General features: G+C 44.1%; 1 protein-coding gene across 2 annotated transcripts; it reads left to right on the top strand.

Annotated features, from left to right (window-relative positions):
* The first annotated feature begins 1,191 nt into the window (after positions 1–1,191).
* Positions 1,192–17,461, top strand: CDC6 (cell division cycle 6). 2 transcript variants are annotated; one of them, XM_033183132.1, is made up of 13 exons: positions 1,192–1,750; positions 3,075–3,265; positions 5,014–5,295; positions 5,425–5,624; positions 6,797–6,972; positions 7,289–7,395; positions 7,703–7,842; positions 8,671–8,771; positions 8,892–9,011; positions 10,018–10,082; positions 15,065–15,264; positions 16,013–16,153; positions 16,457–17,461. In XM_033183132.1, exons 2-13 carry the CDS (start codon positions 3,088–3,090, stop codon positions 16,544–16,546), a joined length of 1,800 nt encoding a protein of 599 aa, XP_033039023.1. In that variant the 5' UTR covers positions 1,192–1,750; positions 3,075–3,087; the 3' UTR covers positions 16,547–17,461. The 2 variants fall into 2 exon arrangements, with proteins under 2 accessions (XP_033039023.1, XP_033039024.1); XM_033183133.1 differs by lacking the exon at positions 8,892–9,011 and having other exon boundaries at positions 16,457–16,888.
* The last annotated feature ends 778 nt before the right edge of the window (positions 17,462–18,239 follow it).

Here is an 18,239-nt window from a genome sequence, read left to right as displayed (position 1 = left end):
GAGCACTCCAGCATGAGTGACAGAACGAGATTCTGTCTCAGAAAAAGAAGAAGGAAAAAAGCTTCCATTGTGTGGTAACTTTCTCCATTCATGACAGCCCATTTTCTTCACTTTTGGAGTTTTCAGCTGCTAAAAAGCCTTCACAAAATGTACTCCACCATCTCTTCCTGTTTAGAATCTGAATCTGTCTAATCATCCCCCTGTGATAACGTGGTCAACAGTTTGATGTTCTGTCAGAGTTCAGAGTTAAAATTCTAGCTTTTCCACTTACTAGTTGTGTGACCTTGGGCAAGTTTTCTGAACTACCCTCTACTGTAGTTCCTTCATTTGTAAAACGAAATAACACCAGCTTCGTGGGGGTGCTTGTGAAGATTAATAAGCTGATGTAGGTAAAATACTGAGCACAGTCCCTGACATACACTTAAGCACTCAACATTGGCTCTCTTCATGAACTAGGTACCAATTAACTGATGATCGTAATATTGTTGCTTTCCTCTTTCTAGGCTTTATGGCTCTATTTTATTTGTTACTGAAGGGTAAAAGATAAATGTTTACCATCACCTAGAATTGGGTTCTGGCCTCTAAAGGAGCCTGAGGCTTAGATGAGTTATTGGCTTTGGAAGCTGGCCTCCAAATTACTGCGCTAATTTATATTTTTCATTAAAAACTCAGCTTGCCTCTTCTATATAGCTGTCTTCCCTGGCCCTGAAACCCTAGTGTTTCGCCATAAAAGATTTTAAAATTAAGGGGTCATAATTCTCTCCCCACGATGTGTGGATTAATGGTAAGAAGGTGCACAGAACATAATATTCTTACGTTGAACGAAATACAAGCAAAGATTTGGCTTGTTTCTCATCTTTGAAGCACAAATCAAGAGATACTATGATGAAGCATAGTTTTTCTTTATGTAGGTGTGTAGAACTTTATCCAAAAAATCACTAGTTCAGCCATCAGTAGATCTGGATCCTAGGCTTTTCGCTGTCACCAAGATGCTGTGACCTCTAACCTTGTATACAGGTTTGCTTTGTACCTTGCGAGGTTGAGCATTAGAGAGGTAAGTAAAGTGCCTAGCATCATACCTGGTGCACAGAACCCAAAACGGTAGGTATCATGTAGCAGTTCTGAAAATCTAGCCCATCAGGATGATGCAAATGGGTACGTTCGGCAGTGAGAAGGGGAACCACATCTTGACACATCCAGTCGAAGGAAGAGCGCGGAAGTAGAGTCGCGCGGCAGCAAAGACTACGCCTCCCACCGTGCTTTGCGGCGGGGCCGGCCCGCCTTACCCAGAGTCGCCCTGCAGCGATAGCGCGTCTTTCCATCGAGGCCCCGGATGTAGAGTCCCTCCCACCCGTACAGTAGTCATGGCCTCACAGTGACGCTAAGACTTGGGGCTCTCTCATTGGCTGTAACTCTTCTACTGGATTGGAAGCAAGAAAAGAGGCGGTGCACAAGGCGAACGGCGCTGTGACTACAGCCAATCAGAAGCGAGGCCGGGCTTTGGCGGGAGGTGGGAACACTGTGGCCATTCGAATTTGGCGCGAGCGCGGCTGGATTTTGCTGCTGCCGCTGTGCAGTTTGTTCAGGGGCTTGTGGTGGTGAGTCCCTGAGACTGCGTGTGAGAGACGTGAGAAGGATCCTACACTGAGGAGGTGGGAAGGAGAGGATTGCTCGAGGAGGCCTGGGGTTTGTGAGGCAGCGAAGTTGCGTGAAGGCTGCGGGTTCCGGCGAGGCCCGAGATAAAGTGAAGGTAAAAGAGCTGAGCTCGCTGGCAGTCTGAGGTCAGGATCAGGGAAAGGGCAGGTGCCCTCGGGGTAGTTATAGCAGTTGTGCGTGGTGTGAAGGAGCTGAAAGTTGTAGGAAGGAAATATTCTGGGGTGCGTTGAGAGCTGCCTAGAATGAGGACTGAGTGCAGAGGCGGAGAGAACTGAGGGAAGACTGAACTGCAGTGTGAGGGCTTGGGAGAGAAGAGACTAAATGTGGCGGATGCTGGGCTGAACTGGTGGTAAAGACACCCCGCGTGCCTGGAGAGAGGGAATTAGAAGTTCTATATAAATCAATTCATGTAACTGTTTTTTTTTTTTTTTTTTTGGAGACGGAGTCTCGCTCTTGTCCCTTAGGCTGGAATGCAGTGGCGCGATCTCCGCTCACTGACTGCAACCTCCGCCTCCCGGGTTCAAGCGATACTCCTGCCTCAGCCTCTAATAGCTGATACTACAGGCGCCGGCCACCACGCCCGGCTAATTTTTTTTTTGAGACGGAGTCTCGCTCTGTCGCCCAGGCTAGAGTGCAGTGGCGCGATCTCGGCTCACTGCAAGCTCCGCCTCCCGGGTTCACGCCATTCTCCTGCCTCAGCCTCCCGAGTAGCTGGGACTACGAGCGCCCACCACCACGCCCGGCTAATTTTTTGCATTTTTAGTAGAGAAGGGGTTTCACCGTGTTAGCCAGGATGGTCTCGATCTCCTGACCTCGTGATCCACCCGCCTCGGCCTCCCAAAATGCTGGGATTACAGGCGTGAGCCACCGCGCCCAGCCGTAATTTTTGTATTTTTACTAGAGACGGAGTTTCACCATGTTGGCCAGGCTGGTCTCGAACTCCTGACCTCAGGTGATCCGCCCGCCTCGGCCTCCCAAAGTGCTGGGATTACAGGCGTGACCCTCCACGCCCTGCCTATTTCAGGTAGCTTCTTATTGCATCGCTCAATTGGTTAAGAACTTGGGCTCTGGCGCCAGAATGCCTGGGGTTACATATCTGTTTTTCTGTGACTTTGGGCCACTGTTTATCTCAGTTTTCTCATGTGTAAAATAAAGGCTAATAGTAGTACCTACCTCTTTAAGATAGTTGTTAAACGAATTGGTACCTAAAGTGTTTATAACAGCGGCTTCCACGTAGTAGGTAGACAACAAATGTCAGCTGTTCTTGCATAGATTTGGATGTGAAGCAAAACTGAATGCTAAAATATTGTGATAACATAATTTACTTAGGAAATAAGTGTTAATCATCAGTATAAATTCATTTATTCTCTTCACTTTCACATATTGACTAGTTGTCCTGTTATTTTTTTTTAATCTAGCTGTGCTGCCATCATGCCTCAAACCCGATCCCAGGCACAGGCTACAATCAGTTTTCCAAAAAAGAAGTTGTCTCGGGCATTGAACAAAACTAAAAACTCAAGTGATGCCAAACTAGAACCAACAAATGTTCAAGCTGTAACCTGTTCTCCTCGTGTAAAAGCCCTACCTCTCAGCCCCAGGAAACGTCTGGGTAAACCATCCATTATATCACTTTTTCACTAGCAGCTCGTGACCTTTCTTTTCTCAGTAAGATGTGTGTCCTTTGAAGGAGCTTTCTAAGTTTAGTTAAGACTTTTGGCCGGGCGCGGTGACTCAAGCCTGTAATCCCAGCACTTTGGGAGGCCGAGACGGGCGGATCACGAGGTCAGGAGATCGAGACCATCCTGGCTAACACGGTGAAACCCCGTCTCTACTAAAAAACACACACAAAAAAAACTAGCCGGGCGAGGTGGCGGGCGCCTGTAGTCCCAGCTACTCAGGAGGCTGAGGCAGGAGAATGGCGTAAACCCGGGAAGCGGAGCTTGCAGTGAGCTGAGATCCGGCCACTGCACTCCAGCCTGGGCGACAGAGCGAGACTCTGCCTCAAAAAAAAAAAAAAAAAAAAACTTTTTTTTTTTTTATTTGAGACAGTCTTGCTCCATCTCCCATCCTGGAGTGCAATGGCGCGATCTCAGCTCACTGCAACCTCTGCCTCCCAGGTTCAAGCGATTCTCCTGCCTCAGCCTCCCAAGTAGCTGGGATTACAGGCGCCCACCACCACACCCAGCTAATTTTTTTTTTTTTTAGTAGAGACGGGGTTTCGCCATGTTGGCCAATCTGGTCTCTGACCTCCTGATCTCAGGTGATCCACCTGCCTCAGCCTCCCAAAGTGCTGGGATTACAGGCGTGAACTACCGCTCCTGACCTAAGACTACTCTTCATTTTAGTTATTTTCAGAATGGTTGCTAAGTGCTTACCAAACTCCAGAGTTAAGCCACTTACTGAGGTCACTTTCTGAACTACTTAATAGGTCTGATCTTCAATTCCTTAATGCTGAACTTAGTTCTGTTAGTGTTTTAAGTTACCTTGTAGTTACATGGTATTATGAAACTTAACCTCAGTATTTGTGAAAGTAAAAGAAACAAAAAGGTGACATGCTGGATATTTTCCGTCCTTTAGAACAATGGTTGGTAATTCTTTCTTGTTTTGGAACATTTGTTTTTAATGGGGGGGTGATTTGGTTGTTTCTGGAGACATGTTTGGTTGTTGCAGCTGGGTGTTGCTACTGGCATAGTGGGTAGAGGCCAGGGATGCTGCTAAACATTACAATGCACAGGACAGCTCCTTGACAATGAAGAATTATTTGGTCCAAGATGTCAGTGGTGCCAACGTTGAGAAAACCTGTTTCAAAACAGCCTTATAATTTCATCCTGGTAAAACCCGTTTGGTTTCTACTAAATGCAGTAGTCCTCACTTATCTATGGGGGATACATTCCAAGACCCCCAGTGGATGCCTGCAATTGAGGATAGTACCAAATCCTATGTATACTGTGTTTTTGATCTGATAACCAAGTCAGCTACTAAGTGACTAGTGGGTGGATAGCATATACAGTGTGGATATGCTGGCTGAAGGGATGATTCATGTCTCTGGTAGGATGGTGTGGGATTTCATCATGGTACTAAACAGCATGCAATTTAAAACTTGTCAATTGTTTATTTCTGGAATTTTCCATTTAGTATTTTCAGACTGAGGGTAACTAGAACCGTGGATGAGGGCACTACTGTAGTAAGATCAGTGGTGCCATCTTGTGGCCAATATTTGCTGCTAAGTGAGAAGGCATTTTATGTTGGTGGTTCTAAGGTAGAAATTCACCTCTTTCTGGGAGAGGCAGAGGTCTTGCACATCCTTTTACTATCCAATGCTATGAGTGACTACATTTTGATTTTATTATGTTTCAGGTGATGACAACCTATGCAACACTCCCCATTTACCTCCTTGTTCTCCACCAAAGCAAGGCAAGAAAGAGAATGGTCCCCCTCACTCACGTACACTTAAGGGACGAAGATTGGTATTTGACAATCAGCTGACAATTAAGTCTCCTAGCAAAAGAGAACAAGCCAAAGTTGACCAAAACAAAATACTTTCTTCAGTTAGAAAAAGTCAAGAGATCACAACAAATTCTGAGCAGAGATGCCTACTGGAGAAAGAATCTGCATGTGTGAGACTATTCAAGCAAGAAGGTTTGTTCTTCCATGGCAACTGTTAGTGCAGCCATTGTAACCAAGGCTGATGACTCCAAATGAAACCACCCAATGGGTCTTCTCAGTCACCTTCTGTTGTGTCTAATTGACCTTTTATGTCTGGCACAGGCACTTGCTACCAGCAAGCAAAGCTGGTCCTGAACACAGCTGTCCCAGATCGGCTGCCTGCCAGGGAAAGGGAGATGGATGTCATCAGGAATTTCCTGAGGGAACACATCTGTGGGAAAAAAGCTGGAAGCCTTTACCTTTCTGGTGCTCCTGGAACTGGAAAAACTGCCTGCTTAAGCCGGATTCTGCAAGACCTCAAGGTACATTGAGAGTCTGAATTATGATGCTCTTGGTAAATGATACTTGGGTGTTTTGTTTTGTTTTTGAAACAGGGTCTCACTCTGTTGTCCAAACTGGAGTGCAGTGGTGTGATCTCAGCTCTCTGCAGCCTTGACCTCTTGGGCTCAGGTGATCCTCCCACCTCGACCTCCTGGATAACTGGGACTACTGGCACTCACCACTACACCCAGCTAATTTTTTGTAGAGACAGGGTTTCACCATGTTGCCCAGACTTGTCCTGAACTCCTGAGCTCAAGCAATCTGCCTGCTTCAGCCTCCAAAGTGCTGGGATTACAGATGTAAGCCACTGTGCCTGGCCAGCACTTAGTTTTTAAGAGTTAAGAAAGAGGGCTAGGCACAGTGGCTCACACCTATAATCCCAGCACTTTGGGAGGCCGAGGTGGGCGGATCACCTGAGGTCAGGAGTTCGAGACCACCCTGGTCAACATGGTGAAACCCTGTCTCTACCAATAATACAAAAAAAAAATAGCCGGGTATGGTGGCAGGTGCCTATAATCCCAGCTACTTGGGAAGCTGAGGCAGGAGGATCACTTGAACTTGGGAAGCAGAGGTTGCAGTGAACTGAGATTGCACCACTGTACTCCAGCCTGGGTGACACAGCAAGACTCCATTTCAAAAGAAAAAGGAAAAAAAAGAGTTAAGAAAGAGTAGGCCTGGTGTGGTGGCTCACGCCTGTAATTCCAACACTTTGGGAGGCTGAGGTGGGTGGATCACCTGAGGTCAGGAGTTCAAGACCAGCCTGGCCAACGGGGCAAAACCCCATCTCTACTAAAAATACAAAAGTTAGCTGGGTGTGGTGGTGCATCCCTGTAATCCCAGCTACTTGGGAGACTGAGGCAGGAGAATCACTTGAACCTGGGAGGCAGAGGTTGCAGTAAGTTGAGATTGTGCCATTGCATTTCAGCCTGGGCAACAGAGTGAGACTCTCCAAAAGAAAAGAAAAGAAAGAGTAGAAGTTTAGAAGATTGAAGGTTTCTTCAAAACAAGACATTTGTAATTTCATTGTTTAAGTCTTTCCAAATGAAAGTAGAGCTTCCTTACGTGCTGTTAGCTCTTTAAAGACATTTTAGGCTCTATCAGATCTTTGTTTTCTGAGGCCAAAATAACTACCATGTTTGCATTTTTTTTCCAGAAGGAACTGAAAGGCTTTAAAACTATCATGCTGAATTGCATGTCCTTGAGGAGTGCCCAGGCTGTATTCCCAGCTATTGCTCAGGAGATTTGTCAGGAAGAGGTATCCAAGCCAGCTGGGAAGGACATGATGAGGAAATTAGAAAAACATATGACTGCAGAGAAGGGCCCCATGATGTAAGTATTGTTCTGCTTCATGTTGCTCTGAAAATCTGCAAGGTCTGTTGCCCATAAAAAGTACATTTTGTATATTTGCTCTCTGAAGGATAGTTACATAAGCTTAAAGGGAAAGAAGAGAAGGAAGATACACCTAGTTTTAAATTGGATTACTTGTAGATGATGTGGAGTATCCTTGTAGCAGTAACTAGAGATAGGATAGATTATGATCTTTAAACTGGTCTGAGCTTTAGGAAAGTGACCTGAAGTCAGCCTATACCAAACATTAGAGGGTTAGGAAGGTGAATATGGATTCTAACTGTTTCTCTTTTTATAGTGTGTTGGTATTGGATGAGATGGATCAACTGGACAGCAAAGGCCAGGATGTATTGTACACACTATTTGAATGGCCATGGCTGAGCAATTCTCGCTTGGTGCTGATTGGTTAGTGCTCAATTGTTAATGTTACATGGTGGTTTTAAAGTATTTTTTTAAAAATATATATTCAGCTTATTTATCAACTAATTTATCTTAAACCAGCTTTCTGCCTTGTCAAAATAAGAAAGTTAAATGACTAGGTACATCTTACCTAATAGATATATCTTATCAACTGGGATGGAGTAGGAGACAACTGGGAAGCAACATTAAGATGCTAGATTCTATAACTGGAAATTTATTTAGCTTTCAGAGGATTTAGTTTTCCCTTTAGGATAATGTGACCAATGATCAATGTTGTTGATCTCCTCCTTAGGTATTGCTAATACCCTGGATCTCACAGATAGAATTCTGCCTAGGCTTCAAGCTAGAGAAAAATGTAAGCCACAGCTGTTGAACTTCCCACCTTATACCAGAAATCAGATAGTCGCTATTTTGCAAGATCGACTTACTCAGGTCAGTGCTAACTGTTTTGCCAAATTATGTGTTCCTTGGATCACCTGTGCTAGGAAAATTTAACAATAGTTTTAAAATATTTTTGCCTTGATTGCTTTATTAATGGAGCAAGAAGTTCCTATGGACCATAGTGAGAACATTTTTATGTGAATTTCTGCTTCATTCATTTACTGGGTGTCTCAGTGTTGAAATAAAATCAGGAGTTAGAGGAATTTTGAGATGGAGTTTTGCTCTTGTCGCCCAGGCTGGAATGCAATGGCACGATCTCGGCTCTCTACAACCTATGCCTCCCGGGTTCAAGCGATTCTTCTGCCTCAGCCTCCCGAGTAACTGGGATTACAGCACCCACCACCACGCCCAGCTAATTGTTATATTTTAGTAGAGCTGGGGTTTCACCATGTTGGCCAGGCTGGTCTCAAACTCCTAACCTCAGGTGATATGCCTGTCTTGGCCTCCAAAGTGCTGGGATTACAGGTGTGAGCCACTGTACCTGGCCTCAAGTGCTTTCTTTAATGACTTTTAAAAAATAGGGCCTATGAAAAAACTTTTTCTGTTGAAAGTAACTAAATAGATTTTTTATTTTTGCTAATTTCAGTTCTGATTGCTTTTTTTGCATTTATGAACTTCTACCACATCCGTACAAAATGCTTAAATGTGTGAAAACTCTCAAATATCTCCATTATTTATGAGAAGAAAAGGCATCTTTTTGACCCTAAAGAGTTGCCAATCAAGTTTAGGGTTAAATGTGAAAATATTTATGCTTGGGACCTAAATTACCAAGGGAGAATCTTATAGTTCAAACTGTCATATTCTATGTCTTGTCTTAAGGTATCTAGAGATCAGGTTCTGGACAATGCTGCAATTCAATTCTGTGCCCGCAAAGTCTCTGCTGTTTCAGGAGATGTTCGCAAAGCACTAGATGTTTGCAGGTGAGTTATGGCACTGTTGCCTCCTTTTATTAAAAACAAAAAGAAATGCTGTTAATTGTCTCATGTAACTCAAGTGAATGTGGCTTAAGAGGCTCTGTTCTGCTACTTTTTTACGCTCAGAAAGGAGGACTTGTTTCTCAGTGGGGAGCTCTGGATTTCCACCGTGTTAATGTCTGAAACATTATCAGTCCATTACCTACAGAGGGAGAAACAAATGAGATGTTGCTGGCACTCCCTGTGGTGATTATAGATTGGTTAATTACATTTGTATTAAAAAAGACTCCAGTTTACTTTTCCATTAGCTGGTCTCAAGCAGGTTTATTTATGGACCTGAACCATCTTTGCCTTTAGACTTTTTCCCTTCCTTTCCTTTTGTGAGCACCCCTTCTTCCCTCCAGTTGGTGGTCCCCCATAGTTGTACTCCAGACCTCTTTCTCCCTTCCCATCCCCCTGCCCCTCCTGCTGGGGAAAGCCTCTGTGCTGACTGATGAAATTTCTTCCTTCCCAGTAGGGACGCTGGGTCCATTAAAATGATACTTGCTGTGCTGGCCTGCTGGTCCAACCTCCCCCTATTGCCATGCAGAAGACCCAGGTCTGGCTTATGGCTTCCTGTGGGCAAAGTACTTTGGAGAGAGCAGTGGGAGAGTAAGCTCTTCCTATTGCTAGATTGCATGATCCTGAATTTGAAAGTTTCCCCTAATCAGCAAACTACTTGGGTAAAGACTGCAACTATGAGCAATTGTCATGTAGGCTAACGTGGTTTAGCCTACACATATCCTATGTATATATAACTGAAGATATCTCTTTTAGGTTTGGTGTGTATGGGTGGTGCTGGCTCCCTTTAGTTAGTCACCCACACTACATATCCTCTCTTCTACCCATGACATTTTCTCCTCATCCAAAATGTTATCATTGGCTTAATGTATGATGACCTACTTGGCATCTATTAGGAGGAAACCATTGAAGTTTCTCAAATCTGACGTCCATGAATTATTTCAAAGCAATTAAGTCCCCTTATCTGAGAAATAACCCAGTTTTGTTTGGGGGCTTTAAAATTATAAAACATCATAATTTTAAAGTTATACATAGGATATGTATAGGCTAAACCATGTTAGCCTACATGACTATTGTTCATAGTTGCAGTCTTTAAGCAATGGTCATTAATGTGCCTGCTTTTGAGGCTGGTGGTTTGGTATGGTGTTTGGTTTGGCTCAGACTAAATTAATTTTAGAAATTTTTTTTATAGGAGAGCTATTGAAATTGTAGAGTCAGATGTCAAAAGCCAGACTGTTCTCAAACCACTGTCTGAATGTAAGTAGTTTATCTTCTTCTTGTCTTCCTTTGTAACTGGAAGCTTAGCTTTTCTGAGGAAAGAGGTAGAAAGATGAAATGAACATAGTTAAATCCAAACTCACCCATTTTTATGTGTGTCTGTGTTTTTAGTCTGTTTCATCTACTTTATTTCAATCTTGCCTGCCAGTACTATAGTTCATGCATTACTGGAAATGAGTTCCCAGGGTATTGCATAAATGGCTGGGACAGAGTAAGTTTTCTTTCCAAGCTCTAGAAATGAAACTTGTAGACAATGAGGTTGGATCAGCTCTCTGGGTGCTTAGGTTGCATGGACTTTAGGTCTCAATATAGGTGAAAGCAAAGCCTGATAAATAAGGGAGAATTGGGTAAAAGAATTGTGAGGCCAGAGGCCCGGCGCAGTGGCTCAAGCCTGTAATCCCAGCACTTTGGGAGGCCGAGACGGGTGGATTACGAGGTCAGGAGATCGAGACCATCCTGGCTAACACGGTGAAACCCCGTCTCTACTAAAAAAATACAAAAAACTAGCCCGGCGAGGTGGCGGGCGCCTATAGTCCCAGCTACCTGAGAAGCTGAGGCAAGAGCATGGCGTAAACCTGGGAGGTGGAGCTTGCAGTGAGCTGAGATCCAGCCACTGCACTCCAGCCTGGGCGACAGAGCAAGACTCCATCTCAAAAAAAAAAAAAAAAAACAAGAATTGTGAGGCCAGGTATGGTGGTTCACACCTGTAATCCCAGCACTTTGGGAGGCCAAGGCGGGAGGATTGCTTGAGCCCAGGATTGTGAGACCAGCCTGGGCAATATAGTGAGACCTTGTTTCTACAACAAAATTTTAAAATTTTTGCAGCCATTAGAAATATGAGTTCATATCCTTTTTAGGGACATGGATGAAGCTGGAAGCCATCATTCTCAGCAGAGTAACACAGGAACAGAAAACCAAATACCACATGTTCTCACTCGTAAGTGGGAGTTGAACAATGAGAACACATGGACACAGGGAGGGGAACATCACACGCTGGAGCCTGTCAGGGGTGAGGGCTAAAGGAAGGGAGAGCATGCAGGACTTAAAACCTAGACGACGGGTTGATGAGTGCAGCAGGCCGTCATGGCACATGTATACCTATGTAACAAGCCTGCACATTCTGCACATGTATCCCAGAACTTAAAGTTAAAAAAAAAAAAATTAGACAAGCATGGCGTGTGCCTGTAGTCCTAGCTACTTGGGAGGGTGAGGCAGGAGAATCACTTGAGCCGGAAAGGCAGAGGTTGCAGTGAGCTGAGATCGTGCCACTGCACTGCCAGCCTGGGCAACAAAGTGAGACTGTCTCAAAAGAATAATAATAAGACAAATTATAAATTCAACTTGGGATAGATATCTCAAGCTTTTTTTTTTTTTGAGACGGAGTCTCGCTTTGTCCACCGGGCTGGAGTGCAGTGGCGCTATCTCGGCTCACTGCAAGCTCCGCCTCCCGGGTTCCCGCCATTCTCCTGCCTCAGCCTCCCGAGTAGCTAGGACTCCAGGCGCCCGCCACGGCGCCCGGCTTTTTTTTGTATTTTTAGTAGAGACGGGGTTTCACCGTGGTCTCGATCTCCTGACCTTGTGATCCGCCCGCCTCGGCCTCCCAAAGTGCTGGGATTACAGCCGTCAGCCACCGCGCCCGGCCCAATATCTCAAGCTTTTAAAGAAATCTAGAAGGTAGAGGTAAAAATATTATACTGCTACAGTAAGCTACACGCTATCACAAATGACAAAATTAATTTTCCATTCCCTCAGCCTTGTTGTTTTGTTTGTGGCAAATGTAAAATGGCCATGAACTACATATCTTACAGTATTTGATATCCAGTGTTAGTCTTTATAAACAGAATAGTAAAATTTGATTGTTTCTTTTTCACTCCTACACTGGCTGGGAGTTAGTACAATTGTTTCTGGCATTATAGTTCTGCATGAAATTCTTTCTTTTTTTCATCAATTTGCTAAAATAAAATAATTAAAACTATTTCAGAAGTAGCCAAAAATAGTGCTTAGGCTAATAGTAGGCAATATATACCAATGTATAGACTTAGATACTGGTTTCTTCTTCCATTTCAACTTTTCAGATTATTCCCTTTCCCTCCTTTTCCCCCACCAGTAACATTTAGGCTTGTCACTGGCCCCTGTGAGCACCACTAGCACAAACATAATTTAAAAAGGTAAAGAGGTTGTAAGTTCTATCTTTTGACTTCGGGTTTGTGTGGGATTGGCTTTTTTGTTTTTCTTTTTCTTTTTTTTCTTTTTTCTTTTTGTGTGAGACAAGGTCTTGCTCTGTCTCCCAGGCTAGAGTCCAGTGTGCAATTATGGCTGGTGCCATCATGGCTCACTGCAGCTGCAACCTCCCAGACCCAAGCAGTCCTCTCACCTCAGCCTCCCCAGCTCCAGCTACTGCTAATTTTAAAATTTTTGTAGAGTCAATGGGTGGAGGAGTCTCCTTATGTTGCCCAGGCTGGTCTCAAACTCCTGGGATGAAGTGATTCTCCTGCCTTAGCCTACCACAGCTTTGGAATTACAGGCATGAGCCATACCAGGTTGAGATTGGCCTTTTTTTTTTTTTTTTTTTTTGAGACGGAGTCTCGCTCTGCCGCCCAGGCTGGAGTGCAGTGGCCGGATCTCAGCTCACTGCAAGCTCCGCCTCCGGGTTCACGCCATTCTCCTGCCTCAGCCTCCCGAGTAGCTGGGACTACAGGCGCCCGCCACGTCGCCCGGCTAGTTTTTTGTATTTTTTAGTAGAGACGGGGTTTCACCGTGTTAGCCAGGATGGTCTCGATCTCCTGACCTTGTGATCCACCCGTCTCGGCCTCCCAAAGTGCTGGGATTACAGGCTTGAGCCACTGCGCCCGGCCGAGATTGGCTTTTAATGGCTCCAGAAAGCTACAGGGAGAATGACTTCAACTAAATATAAGAAGAAAATGTCTAATAACTAGAACTAACTGGGCTTCCTTGAAACATAGTGGGTTCTCCAGCATTGAAGATATTCAGACAAAAGCTGGATAGATGCCACTTGTTGAGATTGTTTTAGAGAGGACTCGGCCATTGGATAGGGAGTAAAAATAGACTTCTAAATTCCGTTCAGTTTTAAGATTCTCTTACTTGATCTGTGATCTCCGGTTTCTCCATTAGTCCTCTGCAGCATCCCTTTGTGGTAATGTAATATTATAGAAGTAAATTGTTGTGGGACAACTGCAAGTGATTTCAGGAAGTAACTTCAGGCAAAGGTTGTTACAGAGCACGTTTCTCTGTCTTGGAATTCATGCATCTACAAACGATGAGGCCATAGTCTTTTTTTTTTTTTTTTTGAGACAGGGTCTTGCTCTGTCACCCAGGCTGGAGTACAGTGGCGTGATCTTGGCTCACTGCAACCTCCTCCTCTCCGGCTCAAGTCATCCTCCCACTCCAGCCTCCTGAGTAGCTGGGACCACAAGCACGCACCACCACACCCCGCTGTTTTTTTGTATTTTTAATAGAGATGGGTTTTCACCTTGTTGCCCAGGCTGGTCATGAATTCCTGAGCTCAAGCCATTAGTTATTTTTCCTGATCCTCTCCCTCCACCCTCCTATAGGCCCCAGTGTGTATTGTCCCCTCTGTGTGTCTATGTGTTCTCATCATTTAGCTCCCACTTAGAAGTGAGAACATGTGGTATGTGGTTTTCTGTTCCTGCAGTAGTTTGCTAAGGATATATCTTATGCAGCTTATTGGCAGTTTCCCAACCCCTGGCTTTTATTAAGATGATGATATCTGACCAGGCATGGTGGCTCACGCTCATAATCTCAGCACTTTGGGAGGCCGAGGAGGGCAGATTGCTTGAGCTAAGGAGTTCAAGACCAGCCAGGGCAACATGATGAAACCCCATCTCTACAAAAAATACCAAAAAAAAAAAAGATGGTGCCATCTGCTAGCATATCTAGTGACATTTTCTCAAGTGTTGCTCTACTGCTGATCAACTTGGGCAAGGGAACCAAACCTCAAAGGTCATTTGGGGAAGCCCTCTGAAGGACTGATATGGCAGTGACTTCACTCGCCACATTTAGCCACTCATTTGATCCAAAATATTAGGTAATTTAATTTTCCAACTTTTTTTTTCCTTTTTTTTTTTGAGACAGAGTTTCACTCTTGCACCCAGGCTGGAGTGCAGTGGCACGATCTTGGCTCACTGCAACCTCTGCCTTCCGGGTTTAAGTGATTCTTCTGCCTCAGCCTCCCAAGTAGCTGGGATTACAGGTGCCCTCCACCACACCCAGCTAAATTTTTGTATTTTTAGTAGAGACGGGGTTTCACTGTGTTGGGCAGGCTGGTCTCAAACTCCTGACCTCAAGTGATCTGCCCACCTTGGTCTCCCAAAGTGCTGGGATTACAGGCATGAGCCACTGCACCCAGTCTTTTTTTTTTTTTTCCTTTCTTAATTACCAAGCACAGTCACCATCTTTGCTTCAAGGTTCTGTTATTCTATACCTCTGAGATACTAGGAACTAGCCCGGCATGGTGGCATGCACCTGTAATCCTAGCTACACAGGAGGCTGAGGCAGGAGGATCACTTGAGCCCAGGAAACCAAGGCTGCAGTGAGCCATGCTAGTGCCACTGTACTCCAGCCTGAGCGACAGAAATCCTGTCCCCCCCCCACAAAAAAAAACAATAGTTCTCTGGTCCTTTCACGAGGTGGGTTTTGTCCCTCTGACATTAAATTACATTCCGTAAGACAAAATAGCTCACTATTTGGCCCAGAGAAAGGGTAACCCTACTTTTCAAGTCATCCCACATTATTTTGACATCCTTAAGAGAATAGCGTTATCTCTCATCCTTTGGCCTCTGGTTAGAGAGAAACTCTGCTTTGCCACCATGTGACCGTACTTGAATTTCCTTTAGCTCAAACTTAATATCATCTGTCTCATCATGCATACACACACACAATATTTTAGAAATCGAATTAAGCTTGACTTATTTACTTTATAGGTAAATCACCTTCTGAGCCTCTGATTCCCAAGAGGGTTGGTCTTATTCACATATCCCAAGTCATGTCAGAAGTTGATGGTAATAGGATGACCTTGAGCCAAGGAGCACAAGATTCCTTCCCTCTACAGCAGAAGATCTTGGTCTGCTCTTTGATGCTCTTGATCAGGCATTTGAAAATCAAAGAGGTCACTCTGGGGAAGGTAAGTTGGGATGGAGCAGACAGAGCGGAGGTAGAGATCAGAATCTGCTTTGCAGAGCAGGTATTTTCCAAAAGGCCTATGATACTTCAGCTGATATGAATTTAAAATGGATTTTAACAGTAAGAATTAATACTGGTACTATATAAAAGGCACCTATTTCCCTTGGGTTGTGGTTGAGAGTTTACCATTAATCTTTTCCCCATACTCCCCTTCATTTCTGCATCTCTCTTTGAAATACATAAAGTCGGCCGGGCGCGGTGGCTCAAGCCTGTAATCCCAGCACTTTGGGAGGCCGAGACGGGCGGATCACGAGGTCAGGAGATCGAGACCATCCTGGCTAACACGGTGAAACCCCGTCTCTACTAAAAATACAAAAAACTAGCCGGGCGAGGTGGCGGGCGCCTGTAGTCCCAGCTACTCCGGAGGCTGAGGCAGGAGAATGGCGTAAAACCCGGGAGGCGGAGATTGCAGTGAGCTGAGATCCGGCCACTGCACTCCAGCCCTGACGAAAGAGCAAGACTCCGTCTCAAAAAAAAAAAAAAAGAAATACATAAAGCCCCTTTCCTACATTACTGTATAGGTTTTCGGGAATATCTGCAGAAGCCTGTTCAAGGATTTTATTGAAAAGAGGAAGAAATAGGGTATTCAGATAAGTTTTTGCAAACCCAGACTCAGGTTTCTTAAATGATTAAAGGCTATAAGCAATGTGACTTTTAAGCAGCATTTGTTCTCCCTTGTTTCCTACCAGTTATATGAAGCCTACGGTAAAGTCTGTCGCAAACAGCAGGTGGCGGCTGTGGACCAGTCAGAGTGTTTGTCACTTTCAGGGCTCTTGGAAGCCAGGGGCATTTTAGGATTAAAGAGAAACAAGGAAACCCGTTTGACAAAGGTACAACTGCTTTTTTGTGACAGTATTTTTAATTGTTCTATTTTGTAGAGTGATGCTAAAGTAAAGGTTTATTGTTAAACGAGATGACCACAATTAGTTAAACCAGTCGATTTTTGTTAGGTAAGGTTTAAGGTGTGTAAAGATGGGAGTGTGATATGAATATTTTTTCAGGCCATTGGAAAAAAAAAGTAGTAGAGACTTTTGTCTTTTGTGAGAAAAGTTTAATATGGTATAAGTTTGTGTAGTGACAACTTTGCTTTTGTGAGTTCTCCAGTGTGAAAAATCCTTTTCTCTTCTTTACAGGTGTTTTTCAAGATTGAAGAGAAGGAAATAGAGCATGCTCTGAAAGATAAAGCTTTAATTGGAAATATCTTAGCTACTGGATTGCCTTAAATTCTTCTCTTACACCCCACCTGAAAGTATTCAGCTGGCATTTAGAGAGCTACAGTCTTCATTTTAGTGCTTTACACATTCAGGCCTGAAAACAAATATGACCTTTTTTACTTGAAGCCAGTGAATTTTAATCTATAGATTCTTTAATATTAGCACAGAATAGTATCTTTGGGTCTTACTATTTTTACCCATAAAAGTGACCAAGTAGACCCTTTTTAATTACATTCACTACTTCTACCACTTGTGTATCTCTAGTCAATGTGCTTGCAAGTGTACAGATCTGTGTAGTGGAATGTGTGTATATTTACCTCTTTGTTTGCTTAAACATGAGTGGGTATTTTTTTGTTTGTTTCTTGTTTTTTGTTTTTGAGGCCGCATCTCACCCTGTTGCCCAGGCTAGAGTGCATTGGCGTGTTCTCTGCTCACTGCAGCATCCGCTTCCCGGGTTGAAGTGATTCTCTTGCCTCAGCCTCCCGAATAGCTGGGATTACAGGCGCCCACCACTGTGCCCAGCTAATTTTTGTATTTTTAGTAGAGACAGGGTTTTACCATCTTGGCCAGGCTGATCTTGAACTCCTGACCCTCAAGTGCTCCACCCACCTCAGCCTCCCAAAGTGCTGGGATTACAGGCGTGAGCCACCACACCCAGCCATGAGTGTATTTTGTTAAGAACTTTGAGGTTAGGGTAAGAAGAATGAAAATGATCCAGAAAAATGCAAGCAAGTCCACATGGAGATTTGTAGGACACTGGTTAAAGAATTTATTTCTTTTTGGAGTATACTATGTTCATGGTGCAGATACTATGACATTATGGCATTTTAAAGACTCACTGAGTTTCTTGGGCACTCCCAAGGGCGTTGGGGTCATAAGGAGACTATAACTCTACAGATTGTGAATATATTTATTTTCAAGTTGCATTCTTTGTCTTTTTAAGCAATCAGATTTCAAGAGAGCTCAAGCTTTCAGAAGTCAATGTGAAAATTCCTTCCTAGATTGTCCCCCAGTCTTCGCTGCCCTTAGATGAAGCCACTTATTTCAAGATGCTTACTTTGGGGTTGGGTTTTCATCTAAACACATTTTTCCAGTCTTATTAGATAAATTAGTCCATATGGTTGGTTAATCAAGAGTCTTCTGGGTTTGGTTTGGTGGCATTAAATGGCAATTTGTGACTGAGACACCAGAGGGCACCATTATAACATTGACTGCTTTGAAAGGGGATGCTTGAGGCTGAGGTAGTTTTGAGGGAAAAGGGGAAGTTCTAGTTTGATTTGTTTGGGAGATTGCTGTACTTTTATAACTCAAGCAAATGCTTGAAATGTAAACCATGTGTGATATGAATGATCTGAGAGCCAGTGACCAAGTCTGCTTTTCCCAGAGCTTTCCTGCTGCCGCCTCTACCTTTCTGACATGGCCTTCCATTTGGGAACTTGATATGTGTACAAACGATCTGTTGGCCACTGTTTCATTCATCCTGACCACTGTATCCTTGTAATGTGATCTGAACTACAACAGGTGGTATGGGATAGAGGCAGGGAAAGCAGAGAGAGCCCTCTGAAATGAACACTACCCACTGGTGTGTGTAGCACAAGATAGTCTGTAGGCATGAGCCTGAATGTTGTTCTCACACTCCTTTACTAGAGCATTCATTCCCTCTGAAGGTAGTTTGAACATGGAAACAGTTCTATACCTAGAA

This window comes from Trachypithecus francoisi, unplaced genomic scaffold, assembly GCF_009764315.1.
Source record: "Trachypithecus francoisi isolate TF-2019V2 unplaced genomic scaffold, Tfra_2.0 Lachesis_group20, whole genome shotgun sequence".
NCBI lineage: Eukaryota > Metazoa > Chordata > Mammalia > Primates > Cercopithecidae > Trachypithecus > Trachypithecus francoisi.
The sequence above is the reverse complement of the archived record's forward strand: the minus strand, read 5'-3'. Positions and strand labels throughout refer to the sequence as shown.

Bases quoted from the DNA above. Each gene is read 5' to 3' on its own strand.
- CDC6 (XM_033183132.1), top strand. From the start codon at position 3,088: ATGCCTCAAACCCGATCCCAGGCACAGGCTACAATCAGTTTTCCAAAA. The intron at 5,296-5,424 runs GTTTGTTCTTCC...TGTCTGGCACAG, and splicing joins GAGACTATTCAAGCAAGAAG to GCACTTGCTACCAGCAAGCA. The intron at 10,083-15,064 runs GTAAGTAGTTTA...TTTACTTTATAG, and splicing joins TCTCAAACCACTGTCTGAAT to GTAAATCACCTTCTGAGCCT.